General features: G+C 44.1%; 4 protein-coding genes across 7 annotated transcripts; 2 read left to right on the plus strand and 2 right to left on the minus strand.

The window, feature by feature from the left end:
* Window positions 1–1,323: 1,323 nt before the first annotated feature.
* prpf31 (PRP31 pre-mRNA processing factor 31 homolog (yeast)) lies at window positions 1,324–6,670 on the plus strand. Its single transcript, XM_030370526.1, has 14 exons — window positions 1,324–1,484; window positions 1,785–2,000; window positions 3,423–3,483; window positions 3,579–3,662; window positions 3,779–3,876; window positions 4,195–4,301; window positions 4,426–4,595; window positions 4,714–4,871; window positions 5,005–5,094; window positions 5,185–5,312; window positions 5,420–5,492; window positions 5,800–5,928; window positions 6,189–6,287; window positions 6,382–6,670. Exons 2-14 carry the CDS (start codon window positions 1,785–1,787, stop codon window positions 6,484–6,486), a joined length of 1,518 nt encoding a protein of 505 aa, XP_030226386.1. The 5' UTR covers window positions 1,324–1,484; the 3' UTR covers window positions 6,487–6,670.
* A 1,177-nt stretch (window positions 6,671–7,847) lies between these two features.
* cnot3a (CCR4-NOT transcription complex, subunit 3a) lies at window positions 7,848–18,010 on the minus strand. Of its 4 annotated transcripts, none has more exons than XM_030370473.1 (19): window positions 17,850–18,009; window positions 17,173–17,243; window positions 16,959–17,026; window positions 16,792–16,866; window positions 16,586–16,675; window positions 16,357–16,485; window positions 15,902–15,997; window positions 15,593–15,812; window positions 14,957–15,132; window positions 14,770–14,826; window positions 13,629–14,544; window positions 13,422–13,527; window positions 13,163–13,304; window positions 12,541–12,648; window positions 12,211–12,310; window positions 11,654–11,852; window positions 11,093–11,225; window positions 10,552–10,677; window positions 7,848–8,806 (listed from the first exon to the last, which is right to left on the minus strand). In XM_030370473.1, the coding sequence occupies exons 2-19, from the start codon at window positions 17,195–17,197 to the stop codon at window positions 8,708–8,710; spliced, it is 2,865 nt and encodes a 954-aa protein (XP_030226333.1). In that variant the 5' UTR covers window positions 17,198–17,243; window positions 17,850–18,009; the 3' UTR covers window positions 7,848–8,707. The 4 variants fall into 4 exon arrangements, with proteins under 4 accessions (XP_030226333.1, XP_030226334.1, XP_030226332.1 ...); XM_030370474.1 differs by having other exon boundaries at window positions 8,708–8,806; window positions 15,005–15,132; window positions 17,850–18,010; XM_030370472.1 differs by lacking the exon at window positions 7,848–8,806 and adding an exon at window positions 8,813–10,184 and having other exon boundaries at window positions 15,005–15,132; window positions 17,850–18,010.
* Window positions 18,011–18,531: 521 nt separating this feature from the next.
* tfpt (TCF3 (E2A) fusion partner) lies at window positions 18,532–20,757 on the minus strand. Its single transcript, XM_030370564.1, has 7 exons — window positions 20,576–20,757; window positions 20,323–20,424; window positions 19,901–20,023; window positions 19,698–19,768; window positions 19,536–19,605; window positions 19,027–19,179; window positions 18,532–18,760 (listed from the first exon to the last, which is right to left on the minus strand). The coding sequence occupies exons 2-7, from the start codon at window positions 20,422–20,424 to the stop codon at window positions 18,686–18,688; spliced, it is 594 nt and encodes a 197-aa protein (XP_030226424.1). The 5' UTR covers window positions 20,576–20,757; the 3' UTR covers window positions 18,532–18,685.
* Window positions 20,758–21,073: 316 nt separating this feature from the next.
* Window positions 21,074–22,005, plus strand: ndufa3 (NADH:ubiquinone oxidoreductase subunit A3). Its single transcript, XM_030370571.1, has 4 exons — window positions 21,074–21,124; window positions 21,372–21,446; window positions 21,532–21,609; window positions 21,818–22,005. Exons 1-4 carry the CDS (start codon window positions 21,118–21,120, stop codon window positions 21,907–21,909), a joined length of 252 nt encoding a protein of 83 aa, XP_030226431.1. The 5' UTR covers window positions 21,074–21,117; the 3' UTR covers window positions 21,910–22,005.
* Window positions 22,006–22,022: the final 17 nt, after the last annotated feature.

Genomic DNA, 22,022 nt, shown 5'->3' on the forward strand with positions numbered 1-22,022 from the left:
AATAGGCAATGGAAGAAAAAAAATAAAGACTCCCGTTCTAGACGCTGACCACATTCTAGATTTTACCAGCTGCAGGATTTTGTATGACTAGGGTCGGTGAGCTCCTCCCTGCCACTGTTTTCTGGAGTTTAGTCCTAGTCTTTGGCTGATGAAGGTCTGATAAGAGGCGAAGGCATAAGTCCTGGAAGAAGGGGAGCCTGGAGCTTTGTAAAATCTCTAAACAGATTTGACGGCTATGCAATGGGAGTCTTACTGTGTACCAGCTTACCTGCTCCTTTTCTGTTTCATTTCGCTGTATTTTACCCCCCAGATGTGCAGGTTAAGCACTTTCTTGAGTCATCTTATCTGTCTATTTAAATGCTTGGACTCAATTTTTCTCTTTATAAAAAAATAAGATTTTTAATTGCAGTCAGTCAGTTATTCTTGTAGCCAGCAGTTGGGTAAATCATGTTGACTCCTTTATTCAAAGGTTACTCACTTAAACATTTGTAAAAAAAATATCATTACAAGTGTGTGAAATATCAGTTTAGATCCTCTTAAGTTTAGATGTATTCTTAAGCTGCACGGAAAAAAAAATCTTCTTTTTGATTACAATTTGAAAGGTATGTTTATAACTTATTTATTATTTGTATGTACTTGGTATTTCACATAAGCCAATTTAATACACAAAAGCATTACTATTATTATTTATTTATTCAAGTATTTATTAAGTTATAAATGTATTTGCGCTTCGTTCCAATAATTTGAATTAACATATTTCTTTAGGACAGATTCAGTAAATGTTTTACATTTTTTTGTTCTTTACAAATGAATTGCTATTTTCCCTATTTGCTAAAAAGTATTTTGCATAATTCCATCTGTAAAAATATGCCATTCTGTAGAAAAATATGTCCTGTAATGTCCTATTTTATTTGACGTCAATGGATTTCTAGCTGTCTTGTCATTATTTTACTTTGTTCAATGAAAATGTATGTAGCTTAGCATGAAAAAGGATGCCATTCATTAGTAAATAACTCCCATTTGTTGGTGTATCTGTTAATTTTCCTCATTTTGTACTAATAACCATCCGTCGACAACCAACTAGTCCCTTTGTTTAGTCTGTTATAATGTTGGTTTAAACCTGTATTGTTTAAGGATGGTTTTCAAGGGATACTGTATAAACAAGGGTAAATAAAAACTTAAAACTGTGATCCGTCCAGTTTATTTAGTGTAATTCTTTAAATATATTTGATTATTTGCCACACTTGTACATGACTCCTCCTAAGAGCCCTGTAGTTGGCAGTAAGGTGGTGGCGCTAAACTTTAAGTAATCAGCAACCAAAGAAGAAGACCAAACTACAACGTCATCGACCCGCGCCCAACGACCAAATGCCGAACAAGGAAAGCGCAGTAGCTTGAAATACAATAGATATATTTTCACCTGGCCACTTACCTTACCCTACGTACCCTAAACGGGGGGTTGGTTTGAATTTTAAACCCCAAAGGTAAGACACTCCTAATTAAACGATGTTAACAACGCTAATCAATGTGCAGGGATTCGAGTCAATCAAGTCTGTTAATATCAGTATCGTGTAGTGAACATGTGTTCTCCAACTATCTTGTAACTATATAAGTTGTTATGTATTCTATTTATTGTGTCTTGGCTACATCTACGACATTTTCTTCTCTTTGCAATACTATTGATTAGCGTTTTATAGAATTATTCAGTGTAAGTGCGACTAAACAATGTTAGCTGAGCTTGTTTGCGGCTGTATCGTTCTTCACTCAACTCCCATCGGCCTCAGATGTCTTTGGCGGACGAGCTACTAGCGGATCTTGAGGAGGCCGGGGAGGAAGGCGAAGACGACCTCTATGGAGGAACAGAGGAGGGAGATAGTGATGGCGAAGTTGCAGAATGCAAAGCCGAAGGCATGTTGGAAGACATCCCTGAGGAGATGGAGCTGGACTACGCTGGGACAGAGAGTGTATCATCTATCGCCAAGCTCCGAGACAGCAAGCAGGTGAGCTGTGAGAATCGCTAACCGTAAACGACCAGAGCGAAATATTTAGTCACAAATCTTGTGAAGAGTGTGGGGTTCTCCGATAACATATGCCCTATGCAGTAGCGTGCGGTGACCCTAAATTTCAGTGGGGCAGAAACTACTAGCGTATGACCACACCCACAGTTTGTTTTTGTAATATGTATATATTATATAATATTGTATTATACATTATTATTATATTGTATTATATGTGTGTGTGTGTGTATGTGTGTATATGTGTGTATATATATATATCTCCCCTTGTTCTGTGCACACACTTGCTCGGAAAAAGTAGACCTGGGAAACAGAACGCAGCATTTCTCTTTTGAGCAAACATATAGCCATTATTTATTTTCATACCATGCTTGGGAGAAATGTTTATATCCTGTCTGTCTAGGCCAGGTTGTTTGATTTCTAACTTCTCTTCCAATTTTAACCTCTCAAATGTTTTTTTTAAGAGAAACTCAACACTGTTAATCACAGGTGCAACACCACTCACCATATCTGCGTCTGATATAGAAACGAAAAAAGATACGTGTGGAATAATTTGAGTTAAAACAACAGTTCTAGAATATGACCATGGGGCAGACTACTTTACAACCATATAGTCTTAGTGCGGATTGCAATTCTTATTGCAGCCGTCAGAGTTATGTGATAAACAGGAATGCGGTCGTTGAGCTATCCTGCCCTACATTGCATAACACGTTAAAACTCGACTAGAATCGCCACCATCATCGAAAATTTGATGTAAACAGACCAAAAAAAGCCGGAAAGCCTACAGAAACTATAGATAGTTAATGTGAAATTCACATTATTAAAAATAGACTTGGAGCCATGATTTACTGAGTAACTATTTTTTTGGGAGCATGCTTTTGCAAGTAGTTTGCTGCCCCACCTGCCCATATGGACGGCACGCGCCTGGTCCTATTTTAACTTTGAACCAACCATGTGCTCATCATGTAATTGTAAAATAGTTGAATAGACACCTCTAGGGTTGATTATGGTTCCACCTCTTCGCAACGCAAGGACCACGCAGACGCTTTGACGCAGTTTTGAAACTGTTTTGGTTCTGTGTTGGAATTTAGTAAGCAGACCAATCACAGCCCTTGCTGATGCGTCGACTCGACGGAGGGTTAAAGTTTTTGCGAGGCGCCCGTCAGGCCCTTGCGGTAGACGCAAGGAGGGTCCGTAAGGGCACAAGGGGTCCGTAACCTCCTTGCGTTACGTGAATGTAGGACCATAATCAGCCTCTGTAGTCTCTCTGCAACTTTTAGATGGCTGGAACTAACACTGAAATATTGGGGTGGACAAATTAAATAGTAGTGGTAACATTCACATCGTCTCTGGTAAACGTAAGATTGCAGAAATGTTTGAGGCAGTAACACTTGAATATGTTTTCAGTTTTCAGAAATCATGGACAAAATCAAAATCTATGTTGGAAAGCAGCGGAAAAACTCAGAAGGTGAGTGCATTTCCCCAGCTCTTGATTCAGTTTTGTTGGTGCTACAACTTACTAATGGTTGTTCTGTTCGCTCTGATGTTTTGTTTTTTTCATAGTTATGGGCCCAGTGGAGTCAGACCCAGAATACAGACTCATCGTTGCAGCCAATAACCTCACAGTAGAGATTGAAAATGAACTGAGTGAGTGAATGTTGAAACATCTTTGTTGCCGTTGTCCTAATAAATGACTTTGTAGATTTGATTTGTATAATCCTCGATACAAGCGTATTTCTTTTACATATTTTTTTCCTTTTCAGATATCATTCACAAGTTTACCCGTGACAAATACTCAAAGAGGTTTCCAGAGCTCGAGTCACTTGTGCCAACCTCTCTGGATTACGTTCGGACGGTCAAAGTAAGTGTGGGGTGGTGAAAGGCACATATAATACTTTATCCCTGAAGTATTGTCTTTTCCCTGTGAAGATGTACTTTAAACAAGTGTCCTGAAGCAGTAAAGCATACACGTACCAAGCTTATATTCCCCTGTCTGATCTCTGAGCCATGGTAGTAAATGAAGCTGCTTTCAGAGCCCAATAATGTTTCAGCATGGTACTGCAGGCTAATATGGGCCCTCGGATACCCTAATACACGACACTAATGATACCTGATCAATGTGAAGGGGAAAATTATTAAATGTTTCAAAATTTAAGTAAATTCTATCTGTTCTGTGTAGGAACTTGGGAACAATTTGGACAAGTGCAAGAACAACGAGAATTTGCAGCAGATCCTCACTAATGCCACGATCATGGTGGTCAGCGTCACAGCGTCTACAACACAGGGGTGAGGGGTCAACCAAAGATGATTCACCTCTCCATATGGTCATTCTATTAAATGTCATACAGCAAAGACATGCGGCATTTTCGGGGGACGATTCAGATCAAAGATCTATTATGTTGTGATGTAGGACTATGCTTGGCGATGATGAACTGAAGAAGCTGGAGGAGGCCTGTGACATGGCCCTGGAACTAAACCAATCCAAACACCAGATCTACGAATACGTAGAATCCAGGATGTCCTTCATCGCTCCTAATGTCTCCATCATCGTAGGAGCATCAACGGCGGCCAAGATCATGGGTGAGTGCTACAGAAAACATCCAGTCCTTCCAAATTGTACATTTAGCTAATACCCCAGAATTGTCTGTGCCTAGGGGTCTCGCTGACAATAGTTTTCTAATGGGTTGTTTTACTTTAGGTATTGCCGGAGGCCTGACCAACCTGGCTAAGATGCCGGCCTGTAACCTCATGTTGTTGGGAGCCCAGAGGAGAACCTTGTCTGGCTTCAGCAGCACCTCCCTGCTGCCCCACACAGGCTACATCTACCACTGTGACGTGGTGCAGTCGCTGCCCCCTGTGAGTACACGAGGGGTGATGCATGCAGGGACACTGTGGTTTGTTTTCTTGGTTGTGTGTAATTGTTTTCAATACGAGGTTGCAGCCCATCTGTACAAACTGCGTCTGTACACATTTGTTTCCCCTTTTTAAGGACCTGAGGAGGAAAGCGGCTCGTCTGGTGGCCTCAAAGTGCACTCTGGCCGCCCGAGTGGACAGCTTCCATGAGAGTGGTGTAGGGAAGGTAAGGGTCAGCCAGACGTGTGGAGGTAGGGTCATTGGATGAGTGATGAGTAGTTGAAGCTACGTTGCTAATCCCTCACCGTCTCTCCAGGTCGGCTACGACCTGAAGGAGGAGATAGAGAGGAAGTTTGACAAATGGCAGGAGCCTCCCCCAGTGAAAACAGTGAAGCCCCTGCCGGCCCCACTGGACGGCCAGCGGAAAAAGAGAGGTGGAAGGAGGTGAGGAACCAGCACACGCCACATCAGGGCCGCAGTTCACAGAGTGCACTATCTAAGATATTAGAGTGGCGTTTTCTATTCATACTGAAGGCCTTTGTCTTGTGCAGGTATCGTAAGATGAAGGAGCGCCTGGGTCTGACGGAGATCAGGAAACACGCCAACAGGATGACCTTTGCAGAGGTGAGCAGCAGTCTAAAACTCTTTCATGGTCGTTGTGAGGTGACTTAAAAAAAGGAACTACTGGTTTCAACAATGTGGTTCATAAAGGGTCCTAAAACGATCTTCCTTATTTCCTTTTTGGGATCATTTAAAGGGCTTTCTTGTGTGGCTCGAACTCACAAGTGGACTGGTAGTCTGTACTGTTTCTTTCTATGACAGAACATCATGCATTGAGCATTTTGGATGTAGTGAGCTTACGTTATTCCTGCAAGCCACTGGCACACGACCACAAATGAAACCTTTCTAACCTCTGTCTATCTGTTTGTAGATTGAAGACGATGCCTACCAAGAGGATCTGGGCTTCAGTCTGGGTCAGCTGGGTAAGAGTGGCAGCGGGCGAGTCAGGCAGGCGCAGGTCAACGAGGCCACAAAGGCCCGGATCTCCAAGTCCCTCCAGGTAAAGGCACCCGCTGCCCCAGAGCACCAACAACGTGGGTCACCGCAGCTCGCTATCCCATCACCGAGAGACTGCATGAGTCTAAAGCGTTTAGTTATCAGATGTGTCGTAGAACACCTTCAGTGAAACAGACGGACATTCCTATGACATGCCGAGGGTCATCTATATTACAAAAATGCAAAGTAGTGAGAATAACGTAAAAACCATGCCAATGGCAGTAATGGTTCTACAAATGGTATTGTGTTTGTCGCCCTATCTAGAGGACATTGCAGAAGCAGAGCATGACGTATGGGGGCAAGTCTACCGTCAGAGACCGCTCTTCGGGAATCAGTTCCAGCGTGGCTTTTACTCCGCTTCAGGTATTGCAACTCTCCTCACAAAACTCCCATCCACGCATTGTTTTTTGTTTTAAGTTCGTGTTTTAAAGTCATCGTCGGTGTTGTTCTTCTTCAGGGCTTAGAGATTGTGAACCCGCAGGCAGCAGAGAAGAAGGTGGCTGAGGCCAACCAGAAATACTTTTCCAACACGTCCGAGTTTGTTAAGGTGAAGAAGGAATAATGGTCTATTTTGTTTAGTTTTTTTAAAGCCACTGGTCAGACATTGTGAGTGATGGTATTTTTTCAATTTGTAAATGACTTGGACATTATGCTCTCCCCATCCACACCAAAACACACACGTCTCCCCTTATTTGTTTTATTTTTACGTATTGATTTGTGGTTGTGAATAAAAGCCATTTCTTAAACTGCTGGTATTCATTAGTATGATTTACACAAGCCTTCCCCTCTGAGTCCAAAAACCGAGTCCATTCTTAAGTAGGGTCACGTAAACTCCACAAAGAGGCCAGGGTCAAAGGCCGCCAACACAGAACCTCCACCCCTTGTGGCAGCGGTGGGCTTCGAACCCAGGACCTTACTGTGTGGCAGCCGTGCTACCCCCTGCACCAACCATACTGGTACATATTATTCTAACCTGGGTATTGGATCTTTGTGTAAAACATCAACACCTTTTTTTTTAATTTAATTCAACGATTGGCCCCACATGCTCCCCTTAAAGGGGACATATTATACCACCAGTGTGATAAGTGATGTTTAATCACACTCATACCTGGTGGTATATGTCCCCTTTAGACCTGTGGATCCTAATAATGGGTCTGCTACCTTCTCTACCAGAGCAGGGGTAGTGGACTGTAAACTAGAGTAGCCTGCCATGGTGTCTGTATATAAGTCGTTTTGTGAATCAAGGACAATAAACAGCATTTAGTTCTGAAAAGCATTTATTGAAATGTTACAATACTTTGTAACCCATATTATGAAGTATCCCATGCAGAACCTCAACATGTAAATATGAGAAATTGTAAATATGAGAAATTCACTTTAGCCATTTAATCTGACTATACTCTACCTTTAATTTAAGGCCCAAAAATAGATTCTATTAAAGGCAATTGCTTTATCCACGTATTTAACTACCGTTGAAGAAAACTTCAGCTTAAGGGCTGGTTTTTACAGCAAGATATATATTTAATTTACATTTACTGCAGTAGATACTTTAATAGCCAAGCTGAGATTGAATCTGTACCAAAGGGTTAAGATATGCTTGGCAGTGTAAATCAAACCACGTAGTTACTGCTATCTGGGGGTTTGATTTACTCACTAAACCTTGTAAAACCACCATTAATTAGGTAGCTCTCACTTATACTAATTAGGTTAAAAAAACTGCCATGTAAATGGGATGAGGTGACTAAAACAAGGATTTCACGATTGAAAGCTGCAACAATTCTGATTCTGTACAGAAAATACCATCAGTGTATGGAAAAGAAGTGATTTGGTTCAAATTACATTCACAAAACTGGGAATGGCTGTGACACTATCGACTTCCAACGTGAAAACCTCCATTGAATAATTAGTACAGTAAAAGATGAACAAACCCTAAATTAAGATTTATTTTACAATTTTATTTTTTCACAAACATGAATGCCCCATAAAGATGCATTTTTCTTAGACAGGTAAACTTAAAAACATTTATTTGTAAAGAGGGAGTCAGAGACCAGTTCAATTGCATAGCAATTTAATCCACGTCCAATAAGGATTCTTTCCCTGTCACAGGGAGAGGCCCTGTGGTCAATCAGTGTTTTATCGACCAAGACGGTCAATAACACTATTGATAATCACTCACTATATCCAATAGTGACCATATTCTACAGGCATCAGAGGATCTTTAAAAGAAGCCATTTCTACACACCATGTCAAAATGTCCACTGCACAGTTCCCCATTTAACTCTACCAGATCACGGTAAACATGAGGAGCGGTGACTGTTACGTGAATTGAATCCAATGCTTGCTTTTGTATCGGGTCAAGGGCTTCCAGGCTCGTGATGATGGCATGGTGACGGTACAGAGTCTTGTTGCAATGGGGGAGGAGGGGAAATAATAAAACTAAAACATACCATGAGAAACATGCATGGGCTAGGCTTTCCTAATGCCACATACTGAGTGTGCACACAGACAGGCACGGACGCAGACATCCCATCGTCGCCCCCCGGCCCACACGCAGCGCACCGCTTCTTTTGCTCAAACCCACGGGGCACATGCCAAGAGTAATGCGCTACGGTGGGGGTGGCGGGGGCTCCACGTGGAAGATGCAGCCTGCACAGACACCTTCGGCCCCCCTTCCAGGAGGCCTCTTCTACTACACATCAATCTCTATCCACAGCACGGAGGACAGTCTCGGAATGTCAACAGCAGCACGGCTCCTCGCCCCACGGCCCTCCTCGCGCCCCGCCTCACTGCAGGTCGCGGTCCTCCAGGTACCGGTACTCGAAGGTGAAGCCCTCCTTCTTCCGCTGGCCCCACTTCTCATAGTCAAAGTAGATGTAAGTGCCCTAGAGGTGGAGGAGACGGTGCAGAGGACAGCAGTGTCAGTTGAGTGCCCACGTCAGCGGACGCGAGGAAAAACCATAGCCTATTCGCACTTTACAATAGTGCTGGTTGTACCTGAAAGGGGAAAGAAGGTGCCCCGGAACAGTCACATTTAAATATATCCTTACAGAATTCACTTCAGACAGGGGGGTGACTGCCAGATCAGAGTTGAATAGGATGTCATCAGCTGCGCGTTAAGGTCTATACATGGTTGGGTCACCGCAGCACGCAAGCAACACACCTATTGAATGCATGACTGACATTTGACTGCTGCAGCAGCCAACAGCTAACCGAGCTCCAGTTGAGATTCTGGTAAACATTTAAAGTGTAATTTCTTTACTTTCAAAAGGTTTGCTATACTTCAACAGCAGGTGTGTTCACTAGTTTGTAAAAGGGGGCGACTTATTTAGCTATCAGAACGATATGAATCCAATGTGTACCCCCTCTAGTAATGACAGCTTGTCTTGTAGAGTGCAAAGACTGATCGATTAAACCATACTTTGGTTACACTGTCTTCTCTAATACTTTTGGGCAGTGATCCAACCAGGACACATTAACTGTCAAGCATGGAGCCTCTCATCAGACGGCTCCTCTTGTAGAAGAACACAGCAGGTCTGAGGTGGTTTGGGTCGCATCCTGATCAGGTCTCCGCAGGGTGTAGACACAAGGCCCCGGTCCAATAAGACAACTACATGACAAACCACGCCTGCGACTTGAATGGTAGCTCATGCGCTCATATTACCTTTCACATAAAAATAAATAAACTGCAACGTACGAGTTGTTGGTTTTTTCATTAAAATAAATGCATTATGGCATACACCGCTTAAATTAATGTTTAACTTGATAACTAACTTTAACCACTATTCTCTTCTGAATACTATACTTTAGCTAAAACACTATGCTAAAAATACTTGAGGTATTTAAATATTTAGAACCAACAAAAGATCTTAACATGTTCTAACCATATCTCTACATACTACTGGCAGTATTGCATAGCTTCAGTTGCAAGACGACGTATTTATATATTATACTTTCATGTGCAGGCCAAGTCTAGCGACAAATCATTAGTTTAAAAGCATTACTGTTCTCTTTTGATTTTCTTCTGTCATAACTTGTTATAATAAATCAGCCATTTCCAAAGCGTCTATTTATAGGCGTCAATGGGTTAAGGACCTCTCAGCTCGTTGGCTACACAACGCCCCTGCTCTGTTTCACTGTGGCCATTAAGCACATTATTTTCAGCAGTTCCTCCCAAAAAATGTGCATGCGTGTCTTTCTCTTAACTGGTGGTGGCGGTGTTGAGCTGTAGAGAAGAGCTGCTCTTGGAAGATGAGCCCCATCCTAACCTCACCAAAACCATAAAAAAAACATTTTAAATTATGTCATAATCCCCTTGTAGAACAGAAGACCATCGAAGGAGAAGAATAATGCTTTTAAAGTATTGATTTCTCAAAAGTTTAACGGTATAAAAACTAGACTTTGCTTCCGGGTCGTTCTAGAATGGAAGGTATACAATACGGTCCGGTCGAAGACCTCATGTTGCCAAAGCGTTCCCAATCAAGTGGCAGGCAGAGTCTGAGATCCGATCACAAAAGACAAGTGCAACCAAGGCCATCGCTGCATTGCCTGTGTGCCAAAAATGCAGAAAAACCACACGGAAGCATGTCGAGCAGGGACGGGGGCTGGAGAGAGGGAGCTTGAGATGCACCTGTTCAAACTCATCGGTGATCGTCTTGGGCTCCTCGTGCCTCTGGAACCACATCATGTACTTGGTGTGGAACCTCCACGACTGCTTCTTCAGCGCCTTCGCAGACAGGTACTGAGCCTTCGTGCCCTGGAGGAGGAAGGCATGGAATCAGTCAAACAAAGCCCCCAGTTTGAGCTTGTCCCCGCCAACTGCGTGCATTCTGGCTGAATTCTGGCAGACACTTTAAATCTATATTGCTGCTCTGTTGCACAAGCCACTCCCACTCGCTACAAACCCATTTGGGGGAAGGGGGCGGGGAAAGCCAGAATGTTTGACCGGTAACCTGGTTACCCAAAACAGCCAATATCGGGTATCATGAATATGCAAACACGAGTAAGCATTCTACCGATAGAGCACCATCCATAGCACTCATATGTAACCCACTACATGGCATCTAAAATATGTTACTTTATTGCTGGTTATTCTTTGAGATTTTGTTTAAATGGACAGGCCCAACTGAAGGGCCCACTAGGAGGGTGAGCGGGCCGGGGACAGACGTTACCTCCAGGTAGTAGAAGATGAAGAAGAGCGTCTCCGTGGACAACCTCTGGTAGAACTCAATGGAGTCTGAGTGGTGAGGCGGCATCTGGTGGTGGAAGGGCAGCGTGGGACACGGGTTCCTCATCAGGTACTGCCTGTAGCGACACAGGGACCACAGCCGTCAGTCAGCCGTCACACACATGCCCCTTCACAGTGAACACTGCCAGGGTTAGGGTTCGATCCCCCTGGGTTACGCCATGCTAAGGAGCAGTGCACTCACGGTGTTGTAGGAGAAGCTTTGGATGAAAGCCTCGATTAAGCGGCATGTATTTATTTACCTTTAGACCATGAGGTCATTCATACGCTTTACCCTTAACAAGTCATTTAGCATTCTGCTCACTGTGCTCAGACGCCTACATGTCGGCTGTGGACATTGGGGTTTGAACCAAAAACCTTCGTGCCCTGGGGTCAAACCCCCTCTCCACTACAGTATACTGCCCTCATGAATGTATAAAAAATATCAACTATTAATTTAGAGTACGGAGCATCCTAGACGCTTCATCATTAGTCGCCGGTCGTTCACCTGATTCTCTCAGAGTCCGAGGGGTGGGGCATGTGTGTCCAGGCCGACTCCTGCATGGCCTGCTGGTAGAGCTGGTCTTTGGGGAGCGGCGTGGGGCCCAGGGGGCACACGCCCAGCGACGGGGGGATGCTGACCTCTGACAGGGAGGGCTGGGGGGCCGCCGGGGTGCCGGGGGCTGCAGAGGAACTAGAGAAGATATCTACGGGCAGAAAAGGAGGCTGGGCATCAGATCCATGCCACAAACACCTGATGGCCTCATTTAAACACTCCACACTCTGTTGTTCATTGGTAGTGGATTTAACTGTTAATCCCCACAGTTTTGTACTGCACAATGCACCTCGACTGAGAGCAGGGTTTTCTGCATTACTCCTCATTGCATTGCCATTCATATTTCAGGATTTCTGCAAGGATATTTCAGGATTAACGTAACCGTGTTTGAGAATATTTCCCCAGATGAACATGACAACCGAGTCCATTTTCCGTCCCTCTTGTCCTTAAAGAACCATTCACTCTATTTTATGACGGTCACTAGTGCGATGGCAGTGGCCCGTGCTGACCTCTATCTGTGAGGTGCAGGTTGGGGATCTCTCCGTCAAGGCCTGAGACCAGCGCTGCCCGCTCGGCCATGGCCTTCAGGGAGCTGAGAGCCTCAGGAGCCTGGAGCCCGAGGGAGGAGAGAGGGAAGGGTTGAAACAGGGGGGAGAACGACAGCAAGAACAACACAACAATCAGGCCTCAGAGGCAGAGAAACGATAGGGAGAGAGTGTAGAAGTAGAATCAGAGAGGGGGGAATCAGAGAGTGGGATAGAGAAACAAATGAACACACTTCCGCGTCCTGCACGTATGCGAAGACCCGTGTACTTATGCATGTGTTCGTATGTCTTCACCTGACACTGCTTTCGTTTGCGTGTGTTGGTGGCCGTGGTCCCGGGCGGCTCTCCCGCAACTGCCGATACCCGGCAGTCCATCAGCATCTGACGGTGGTCTGTGGGGAGCTAGGGGGACGAAGGGCCCGTACAAGTTATTGTCGTGGCCACAGCATCACAGCAACACTATTCAGCGACATACATACCAAGGAGAGGCCCTCAGGTAAAACATTTAAAACATCCCGTGCCCAAATAAGGCTACCTAAACATTTGTATGATAGTCAATAGAAGGTATATGGGGTCTCAAGTGTATTTGTGGACCACTAAGCTGCATCTTGCTTTACAAGCTAAAAATAAGATGGGGCTTAGTGCTTATGGGTGCTGGTCGGCTATCCAATACATACTCTGACTGCTGACTTCCTCACCCTAGGAGTGAAGGCACTCACCCCCTCCGCAGTGGTGCAATCTCACAATGTTATCCTGGTCTTTAAATTTAGACTCTCTCCACCAAAACTCTGTATGCAATGCACCTTCTCAGGGTTACATTTGATCCTGTAGCATGTGTAGTGGCGGTGATATCGGACCGAAACCCGTGAACCAAGCAACCCGGCCCACCCATCCTCCCTCCCTCCCTCATGCTCACTTTGAGGACCTCGGGGGTCTGCGAGTAGGAGTGGGGTCCGTTCAGAAGACTGCTTCCGCCGGGCGTGCTGTCCGAGAAGGAGGGGGAGGGAGAGCTGGGCGGCAGGGTGATGGAGCTGATGAGGCTAGGGCCGTTGTCCATTCTGCGGGGCCAGGAAGCAACAGCAGGGGACAACCATAAACGCACAAGGACTCTTAATTGGCCGTGAATGGGTTATAGACCAACGGCGGCGCAACGACTGATGCCGGAGTAAACTCACGGTTGACTGGTCGAGGACGTGAGCGACGAAGGCTGGCTGCCTTGTGATTGGCTCGGTGTGCTTAGATTGGAATCTGTGGAGCTCTCTGCTACTATTGCGCTGTAACCTGGGAGACGAGAGGGGAAGTCAGACAACCGATCCCACTATGAGATTGAATGCGCACAATACACAAAAAACACACATAGAAAGAGTTTATAAACCACTCACTTGTGGTTCCGTTCTGCTTGAGTCCACTGGGGGGTCTGGCAGGGGCCGCGTTGAGCACCGCTCCTCCGACCACGCCGACGTTGGCACCGCTGCCTCCCAGCATGCCCATGCCCCCGCCAGGAGCGGCGCTGACGGGAGGGAGGGTCACCTGCGAGGACCCGGGGCCAACGTTCTGCCCGGGGACCAGGCCGAGGAGGCCCGCGGTGAGAGAGCCGTGCGCCGGGCTGGAGCCCAGCAAACTAAGGCCTGTGCCGGAGCCATTGGTGGTGACTCCACTGGAGCCAGAGGCGGGGATGGAAGGGCTGCTCTCCATGGGAACACTGGACAGGCCGCTGCTGCTGCTCAGACCCAGGCCCCCCGACGCCGCTGCCTGAGCATACGGGGTAGGGGTGGACGCCGAAATGAGCCCGGCCATCGTGTTTAGCGCCGACGGCATGCCGCTCAGGCCAAGACCGGACATTTGGTTGGCACTGCTGGTCCCCGTCATGCCCACTTTGCTCAAACCCAGGCCCAGCCCAAGTCCACAGCTGGAGGAGGGAGCGGACCCCGAGGACGGCATGGGTTGGGGGAGGGCCGCCACTAAGCTGGGGGCGGTGGGGATGGGGATGGGGGCCGAGACCGGTAGGAGTGGGTGGCTGAGCGGGCTGGGGGTGTTGCTGGAGGGGGCCGAGGGCTTGGATTGCGATGGCTGTTGCTGTTGGTTTGCAGCCTGCGCCAGCTGCTGCGACATTTGATGCTGGTGCTGTTGCACAGCGCTGCTGAAGCTCCCGATCAGGCTGTTGCTTGTGGGCACCACGGGAATGCCTCCGACAATGCTCGCCATGGACACCAACGAGGAGGAGGAGGAGGAGGAGCCGGAGGTGGAGGAGCAAGAGAAGGAAGACAACAGGGAAGGAGTGCCATTCTTCACAGGCGACTGAAATTTAAAAGAACGTTGGCTTCAGTAAGACAACTCCACGGCGCAACACTACAATGCAGAGAACAATGAAGATTTGTTCAATAAATACAAGCTTGAGGCCTGTAAAAGAAATCTACAGTCTATAGTATGCATTTTGTTCTACCGGGAAAATGCTTTGGCTGCTTCCTTTCACAAGGACTATACCGGACCAACCAGATGACACAGTACAGGTGAGATCCTCACCTGACTAACTTCACTGTCTGTCGACCGACCTCGTTTTTTGTCGTCCTCAGAGTTCTCCTGCAAGAAAGAGACTCATGAGAATCCAATCCACAAACTATCTTTTGTCCAACACATTGGTGGATTAAGACCCAATAACATGGGACACACAAACAAATTTCAAAAAGACCCCAACCCTTTACCCCCTTACCAAAGTGATGGAATCGTCCCAAGCAAAGGGAGGATTGCATGAACTTACAGCAGTGCAGGCGGCCGGGGAGGGAGGGATGGGTGAGGAGGAGGTGGTGGAAGTGGGCGTACTGCTGGAGTTGAGAAACATCTCATCCTCAATATTTCCCTGCCCCGATGGAGACGTGGCCACAAGTGCTGCAGCAGCCGAGGAATGGCAGAAACAATAAAGCAAAGACACGATTATTTACTGATATTTGATCCCGAGCAGGCCCCCTTGCCCCAACTAAGAGCCGAAACCCCCATTTGATTAACATAATGGTTTAATGGTGCTCAACATAGTTACTGCATAGCAAATGGCAAAAAGAGAAGGCATCCCCACAATGTACTATGTCCAATTAGCTCAAGCAGGTTTTCAGGCCGGTTTGGTTGTATGAGAGTTACTCACCTCCTTCTAGCCTTTTGCCAACAAATACATTTATAGAAAAGTACGGTGGCTGAATTACTCGTGAAGAAACTCATTATACCAAAAGTGAACATTATTTTGCCATCAGCTGTAAAGCCAATGGGTTAGTAAGTAGAAGACTCAAATTACACTTTTGTGTCATTAACATAGAACAATTTAACTCCTTCAGCCTGGTCTTTTCAATGGACTCACGTATGTCGTCCAGGTCTAGATCATCGTACAAGAACTCGTTCTCCTCGAAGTCGGGGTCCTGGGAAGAGTCGATGTAGTACTCCACGTCATCTTTGATCTTCAGGACAGAGTCCACTTGTACCGAGTCATTGTCAAGCATTCGCAGGATGGTCTCCAGCATGCGAATGTGGAACCGATGGCGCTCGATCAACCTCTTAAGCTCTTCGATGCGATCTTGCTTCTGGGAGGAAGGGTGGCCAAAGTTGTACTGAGGGCATATTCTCCAAACACGTCTTACAGTGGCAACCGAGAAGAACACGGAGCACCTACCTCTTTGTCACCCTTTTTTTTTCTCGTCATCACGGAGAGAGACTCCACCTCACTCTCAAACTGGTCCACCTGCATATTTAGAGTGTCTATCGTATTCTACGTTGCGGGGAACACACAAACACAGAAAGTGAGTCATATTGTGCACAGCTATTCCAGTTCAGTCTAACGCGCCTGACCTCATATTGTGAACAATATTAGCGATTGAATCAGCTTGCTCGAATTGTGGCTACAATAAAAAAAAAAAATATATATATATATAAAAACGAGGATTAACATAAAAATGCATTATTAATTTAACATTTTACTATTCACATAAAAAAATGTCACATGCAATCACAAATAGAGTACGCGTTGCTTTTGCAATGACACTTCCCTGCTGTGCTTGTGGAAGCATCGATGACAGGAAAGGGCAAAACCCTAAACCCTAAGAGCCCAAGGACAGCAGAACACCTTACCGTTAACCACTGGCCCGTTTCCTCTTTTTCCCTCTGAGCTGGATCTACTTTCTGGGCAAGTCCTAAGCCTTCTTTAGAGTACGCCTTTGTTTTTGTTTCCCGCTCCACCACCTTAAAGCGCTCCATTTGCTGAGAAGAGAAGAGACACATAATGGCGGATGAGACAATTGGTTCTGATTAGTGTAATTTTACTACATTTATTTGGTGATGAATGAAAGAAGATCATTACCGTCTCTATGAGTTTCCGGTTTTCGACTAGTTGCCTTTTGTCTTTAATCTCATTTGAGGCCACCCATGTTTTTATCTGATCTCGCAGTCGCTGGGCAGGAGCAAAGAGGACACGTGGTTAGGTTTCATAGATATGGATAGACACATCTTAGTTTATAAAATAAACAAATTAAGAAAAATGATCCCATGGGTGATAACTCCTCTTACTTGCAGTTTTTTAATCTCTTTTTTGAGGTCTGCCTCGTATTTTTCCTTCTGGTTAGCATTGGCTGCATTGTGAAGCTGTGGCAATTAAAAATCACATTGGCTCAAGTTTGCAAATCAAATGTACAATTGTGGAAACAAGAAAACTGCATGCATTATTAATACCTCACCTTTTGCCAAATATCCTCGAACTGCTCTACACCTTCTGCTACTTTTTTCAAACATCTATCGATTTCACCTGTAGAGATCAAAGAGATGATCCTGAATAACCCCCTTAAATCCTGTACCAGAAGAAGTCATGCAGCGCCTATGGTTTCCGAAGTAAAAATTAGAGCTTGGTGGGAAGTAAGGACTCCATGCAACATCCTTGTGCCATTGACTTACCTTGTAATTTTCTCTTGTCAGCCATGGCTTTCACTACGACACTGTCCACATTCCGTCTGTTACTGCTTTAGCTGGGAAAAGCATTTACAACTTTGAATTAGGCTTAAGGTCCATGAAACATCAGCACTCATCTGTGGACACGCTTCACACCAAGAGGATTGATCTTAAGTTAACGTGGGTTGTTGTGGATCAGTGTTCATGTAACCTAGCATTGTGCAAGCATTGACCCTTCCAGAGTGTATTTATTAAATCGCGATCCATATCGTACGATAACATAAAACGTGCAATTTACAGTGACGCTTGTCATGCATACTTGTCAACTGATGCACCTTGTATAGGGTGATCGGGCTAATGCTACCCAGTATAGCCAGTCCATTACGCTCGATAGTAGTTGGATTATGGCTAAACGATTATTAAGTACAGATTGATTGTTTCATTACACATTCTTGCAACAGTAATTTGGGTTAAAATGTTGCATTTTAATTGTGTCAGATGCATTGTGAAATGTATCATTTATCATCGTTGCCAATCGCCAACCCAATAGCTAATATTGCTAACAGGCTAGCAATTGCATACAATACTAGCTAGCGGCTTAGCTAGCAAGGTAGCACAATTAAGGAATAAGGGAAACTGGCTCAACCAGACCATCTAGATGCACATTGGTTTCCAGCGTTTACCTAGGGTCTGGGTTTTCGTTTTTCTCTTTTCAATTATAGCCCAAACTATTTCCCACACGTCTTCTTTACTTCCAAAATGTGTTTTCTTTTCGATAAACTCGCTGTACTCTAGCTAAAGATGGACGGTAGCTTAACCACGCCTCCAGGGTTGGTCTCCTCCCTAAGTGACATTTAGCAGCTGTGATTGGACAGCTTTTACCGTTTTCATTTGGAAACATCCGCCGGAATTACCCCCAACAAAATTATTAAATGATTCCACTGAATTATTCAATCAGTCATCAATCAGATATCTTCAAATAAACGTTAGTTGCGATTGTACATGCATTTTCTTTACAATATTTTTGAAGAAGCTATTTCCCAAAGTGACTCAAAACAATGTCTTATATAAATGCAGTATCAAGGCAGTTACATTTTTAGCTAGAGACAAATTTAATCCTGCTTTGTACGATGAGAGTTTCTTCCGTCAACAATATATTCCAGCCAAATAATTATTTTTCATAAATAAATAATTTGCTGTACCTGACAGACTAGTTAGGGAAAACAAAGATTCACAGGCCAAGTAGAAACACAAGGATAACATAATAACCCCAATCTAATGTAACAGTACTTCTTTTGACATATTCTCATACAACTGGTTTGTCGCCAACAATTATCTGCTTCTATACATAAATCAACACAAATGGCATGAACATGTTTGGCATAAATCCATTTTAATAAACAAATATATACACAAAGAAAACCAAATGGAATAAGTAGCCACTAGTCAAGTACAAAACCTGGCTGAATATGTGGCATCTTAACTTTACAATCAGACATTCTAGCGAGAGGACCTCTTGTCAGTGAGACAGGGGAGTAGGACTTGGTATTTCCCCAAAAGGTGATTCATCCAACATTGGGATATCAGGCTCAGTCTGTAAGGTGAATGAAAGCATAGTTAGTAAATAAAATAAAAAAAATTTGCCCTTTTCATACACGTTAACATGCCTTGGAAATATAAACGCAGGCAGCTCTGCAGAGATTTGCACTATGTCTATGATTCCTAATGTGGATCTTCGCAAACAGTGAATCCCACTTTATCAGTTGAGTACTCAGAAAATACTATTAAAAAGGTATGCTTATAATGCTTATCATTATTATTCACAATAAAAATCTCTTAATACCTATATTCCTCCCATACCTGTGGGTCTTTATCCTTCTCCTGCTTTGGAATGCGATGTCTCCTCTTCTTTGGTCCGGCTCCATGGTGTGCTGCACCAGAAGAACCAGACGCACCATTAATCCGGTCCCCCTCCTGCCCAGTTGCTGATTCTAGAGGGACGGTGGACTCATCCTGAGACAGAAAAACACAATATCTTTCACATAGAATAACCATCATTTAAATAATAGAAATGTAGGAAGAAAAGTGGTTTGTAGGGTTTCCGGGATAAATTTCTTTGCGGCATTGAAATTTTAATTTCAAAGATAGCCATGAAAAAATACATCAGTTATTTGTCTGATTTTTATATTGGGAACCTACAAGCATCTATATCTCTAAAGTAAATATAATATACTTGAGAACCATGTCATTTAGGGGTTAGGCATCTCGCTCTAGGATGCCTACAGGTACAATGCGGACATTGAGCATCGAACCCAGTACCTGGGAGTCGAACGCCCTCGCTGCCACGCTGTGCCCCATACGTGTCTCACCTCTAGATGTATAGTCAAGTAAGAATTCCTGTAATCATCCCCATGAGAATCAAGAGTTTTCATCAGGAACCTAATGGGTGAAGAGTTATTACATTAGGAGAGGAAAGGAAATATTTTCATAATATGTTACATAGTACAATCAAAAAATATGAAGATAAATACCGTCTTTCTTTCCTCATGCGCCGTAATAATCTCTGTACTTGTTGTAGGCGACCAAGAATCTTCTGATTGACCTGGCCATGGAAGATAACAGGAAGATTCCAAATTAGGATTGAATTCATGTTACATTTACACACATTACATTAATCTAGTAAATATATAAAAGGAGTCAAATGCATGGCATGCATGCTAAGCACTTTTCAAACCTGTTCAATATCTTTGCACCTCTTATTCAAAGCCAAATATTTCCGTTTATCAAGGGCTCTCTTTTCTTCATCTTCATGCACTCCATCCAACACCTCACTGTCTCCTGGGCCCAGTTCCACCTGCTAAAATAATACAAGTGGGGATTTATTAGGATATTTCCTTTCGGCGTTTTATTTATGTACCAAAATGAATGGGGTAGTAGAACACATTGTGTGTACGCCAAACCCCACAACATCTTCTGAGAAACCATTGTTGTATAGGTTTACACTACCAAACCGTGCATTTCGATTCTGCATCAACGGATAATGGTTACAATAGCGTTTTTGTAGGGCCTGGTACTACAGGAAATACAATAGTAATTGCATAGGTACAGGACTAATGATGTAGGGTAGCCCCTGGAGGAGATAGGACTGTGTTATACCTCTCCTGGGCCTAACTCGACACCAGCAGGTTCCAGCTCTGCTTCCAGGATGTGCCCTCCGAACAGAGGCGGCAGCGCCAAACCGGAGAAATCCTCCATCATCTATTAAGGAAGACGAAAAGCAGGTACATTAAATATCAATAAACAATAACACTGAATCTGAAACTGGACAGACTCCATGACCTAGACGAGCTCGGTGTCATCAGTTATACTACTAGCAAACAGCTAGCCGTGAATCGAAAACGCAACATACATTTTCTTCAGCCGATTAAATCCCGTGATGATGTGTTCATAGCATCTATATATTTTACTATGTATAACACTAGATAACGTCAACATTGCAATAAACCCAAATCATAAAACCAACTAAAACATCCGTTCGCGCCGTGATCTTTTGCAAGTCTTGTTGAGACGACTTCCGGTGTAGTGTAAACAAGCCGAACCAGCTCACGGCGTGCACATTTATAAACCAGCATGGATTAAACTAGTCTGTGTTTTTGGTGTCTGTTTATTTATTTATTTTTTACAGTTAGATACCAAAAGTTATAATATCACATACATATTCCTTGATTTTTACTTCACACATATTAACTTTGTTATTATTTATTGGAATAAAGCTTCCCATTTTAAGAAATTCGTATTGGAAGCCCACATGTTAAGAGCTTAATCACCAAATAAATATTGAAACAAATACAATTCATATTATATTTTATTCTGCGTCGCATCGAATATACGTGAAGGGGTATAGCATACATCCCCCACAAGCCCTTGCGTGTCTGGAGAACTACATACAACATGGCGGGTTAGTGTACATTTCGATATCTTATGAAGAACAAGTAGGGGTATATAGACGTATTTCAATGCCATATAAAAGGTCGTCGTGTTTACCTTTCAGCAATACAAGGACACACAATTTGGTATTGGTTTAAGGCAAACCAGTCGACTCCTCGTGAAACAAAATAGTGACCTTGGACGCCGGGCGGACGGTGAAAGCCTCCCGTCTCCGCAGCTATCCTAAAGTGATCTTTCAATGGTTTGTTTTCTTTCAGCGATTGGAGCTTTCCTGAAGAATGCGTGGAATAAGGAACCAGTTATTGTGGTTTCCTGTGGACTTGGGATTTTAGGTTAGTAACCATGGTATCATGATCCCCTGTGTTAGGGTTGCATTGATATATATTTTGATGTATTTAACCTCATGGTGGTCCACAGGGGTTATATTACCATTTGTGAGTCCCCTGACCAAATATTCAGCGATGATGAACCAGGCTGTGCCATTCAACTACCCAGGTAAACACAGGCCTACGTTGTATGGTGGTGGTTTTGGTTTCTGATGTCCCTGATCAAAAAATGTCATCTGTGCAACCAAGCGAGATGTTTGATTGCTTGATATTATATACAATACTCATTAGTGTTTGTGTTGTTTCATTCGATACTACTACAATAAGCAGTTCAGCTGTGCCATATTCACGATAAATAATCCCTTTCTTCAATCTAGTTCCTGTTCGAGATGACGGAAATATGCCTGACGTCCCCGCACATCCATCTGACAAAGAAGGACCCAACTTGGAATGGCTTAAAAAGCTATAACTACATATTGGCATGGCAACAACTGTACATTATTTCTGGTCCATGTAGCTACTTTATTGGCGAAACCTCACAATAAATATGATCCTATACATTTTGTTTCTGTGCTTACTTGT

Source organism: Gadus morhua, chromosome 11 (assembly GCF_902167405.1).
Source record: "Gadus morhua chromosome 11, gadMor3.0, whole genome shotgun sequence".
NCBI lineage: Eukaryota > Metazoa > Chordata > Actinopteri > Gadiformes > Gadidae > Gadus > Gadus morhua.

Bases quoted from the DNA above. Each gene is read 5' to 3' on its own strand.
- prpf31 (XM_030370526.1), top strand. From the start codon at position 1,785: ATGTCTTTGGCGGACGAGCTACTAGCGGATCTTGAGGAGGCCGGGGAG. The intron at 2,001-3,422 runs GTGAGCTGTGAG...ATATGTTTTCAG, and splicing joins AGCTCCGAGACAGCAAGCAG to TTTTCAGAAATCATGGACAA. The intron at 5,095-5,184 runs GTAAGGGTCAGC...CCGTCTCTCCAG, and splicing joins ATGAGAGTGGTGTAGGGAAG to GTCGGCTACGACCTGAAGGA.
- cnot3a (XM_030370471.1), bottom strand. From the start codon at position 17,197: ATGGCTGACAAGAGAAAATTACAAG. The intron at 16,486-16,585 runs GTAATGATCTTC...TTCTCTTCTCAG, and splicing joins ACCGGAAACTCATAGAGACG to CAAATGGAGCGCTTTAAGGT. The intron at 12,649-13,162 runs GTGAGCATGAGG...TCGTCCCCCTAG, and splicing joins AGACCCCCGAGGTCCTCAAA to CTCCCCACAGACCACCGTCA.
- tfpt (XM_030370564.1), bottom strand. From the start codon at position 20,424: ATGATGGAGGATTTCTCCGGTTTGGCGCTGCCGCCTCTGTTCGGAGGG. The intron at 20,024-20,322 runs GTATAACACAGT...GTATTATTTTAG, and splicing joins TCGAGTTAGGCCCAGGAGAG to CAGGTGGAACTGGGCCCAGG. The intron at 19,606-19,697 runs GTATTTATCTTC...TTCACCCATTAG, and splicing joins CGCATGAGGAAAGAAAGACG to GTTCCTGATGAAAACTCTTG.
- ndufa3 (XM_030370571.1), top strand. The intron at 21,447-21,531 runs GTTAGTAACCAT...GGTGGTCCACAG, and splicing joins CTGTGGACTTGGGATTTTAG to GGGTTATATTACCATTTGTG. The intron at 21,610-21,817 runs GTAAACACAGGC...TCTTCAATCTAG, and splicing joins TGTGCCATTCAACTACCCAG to TTCCTGTTCGAGATGACGGA.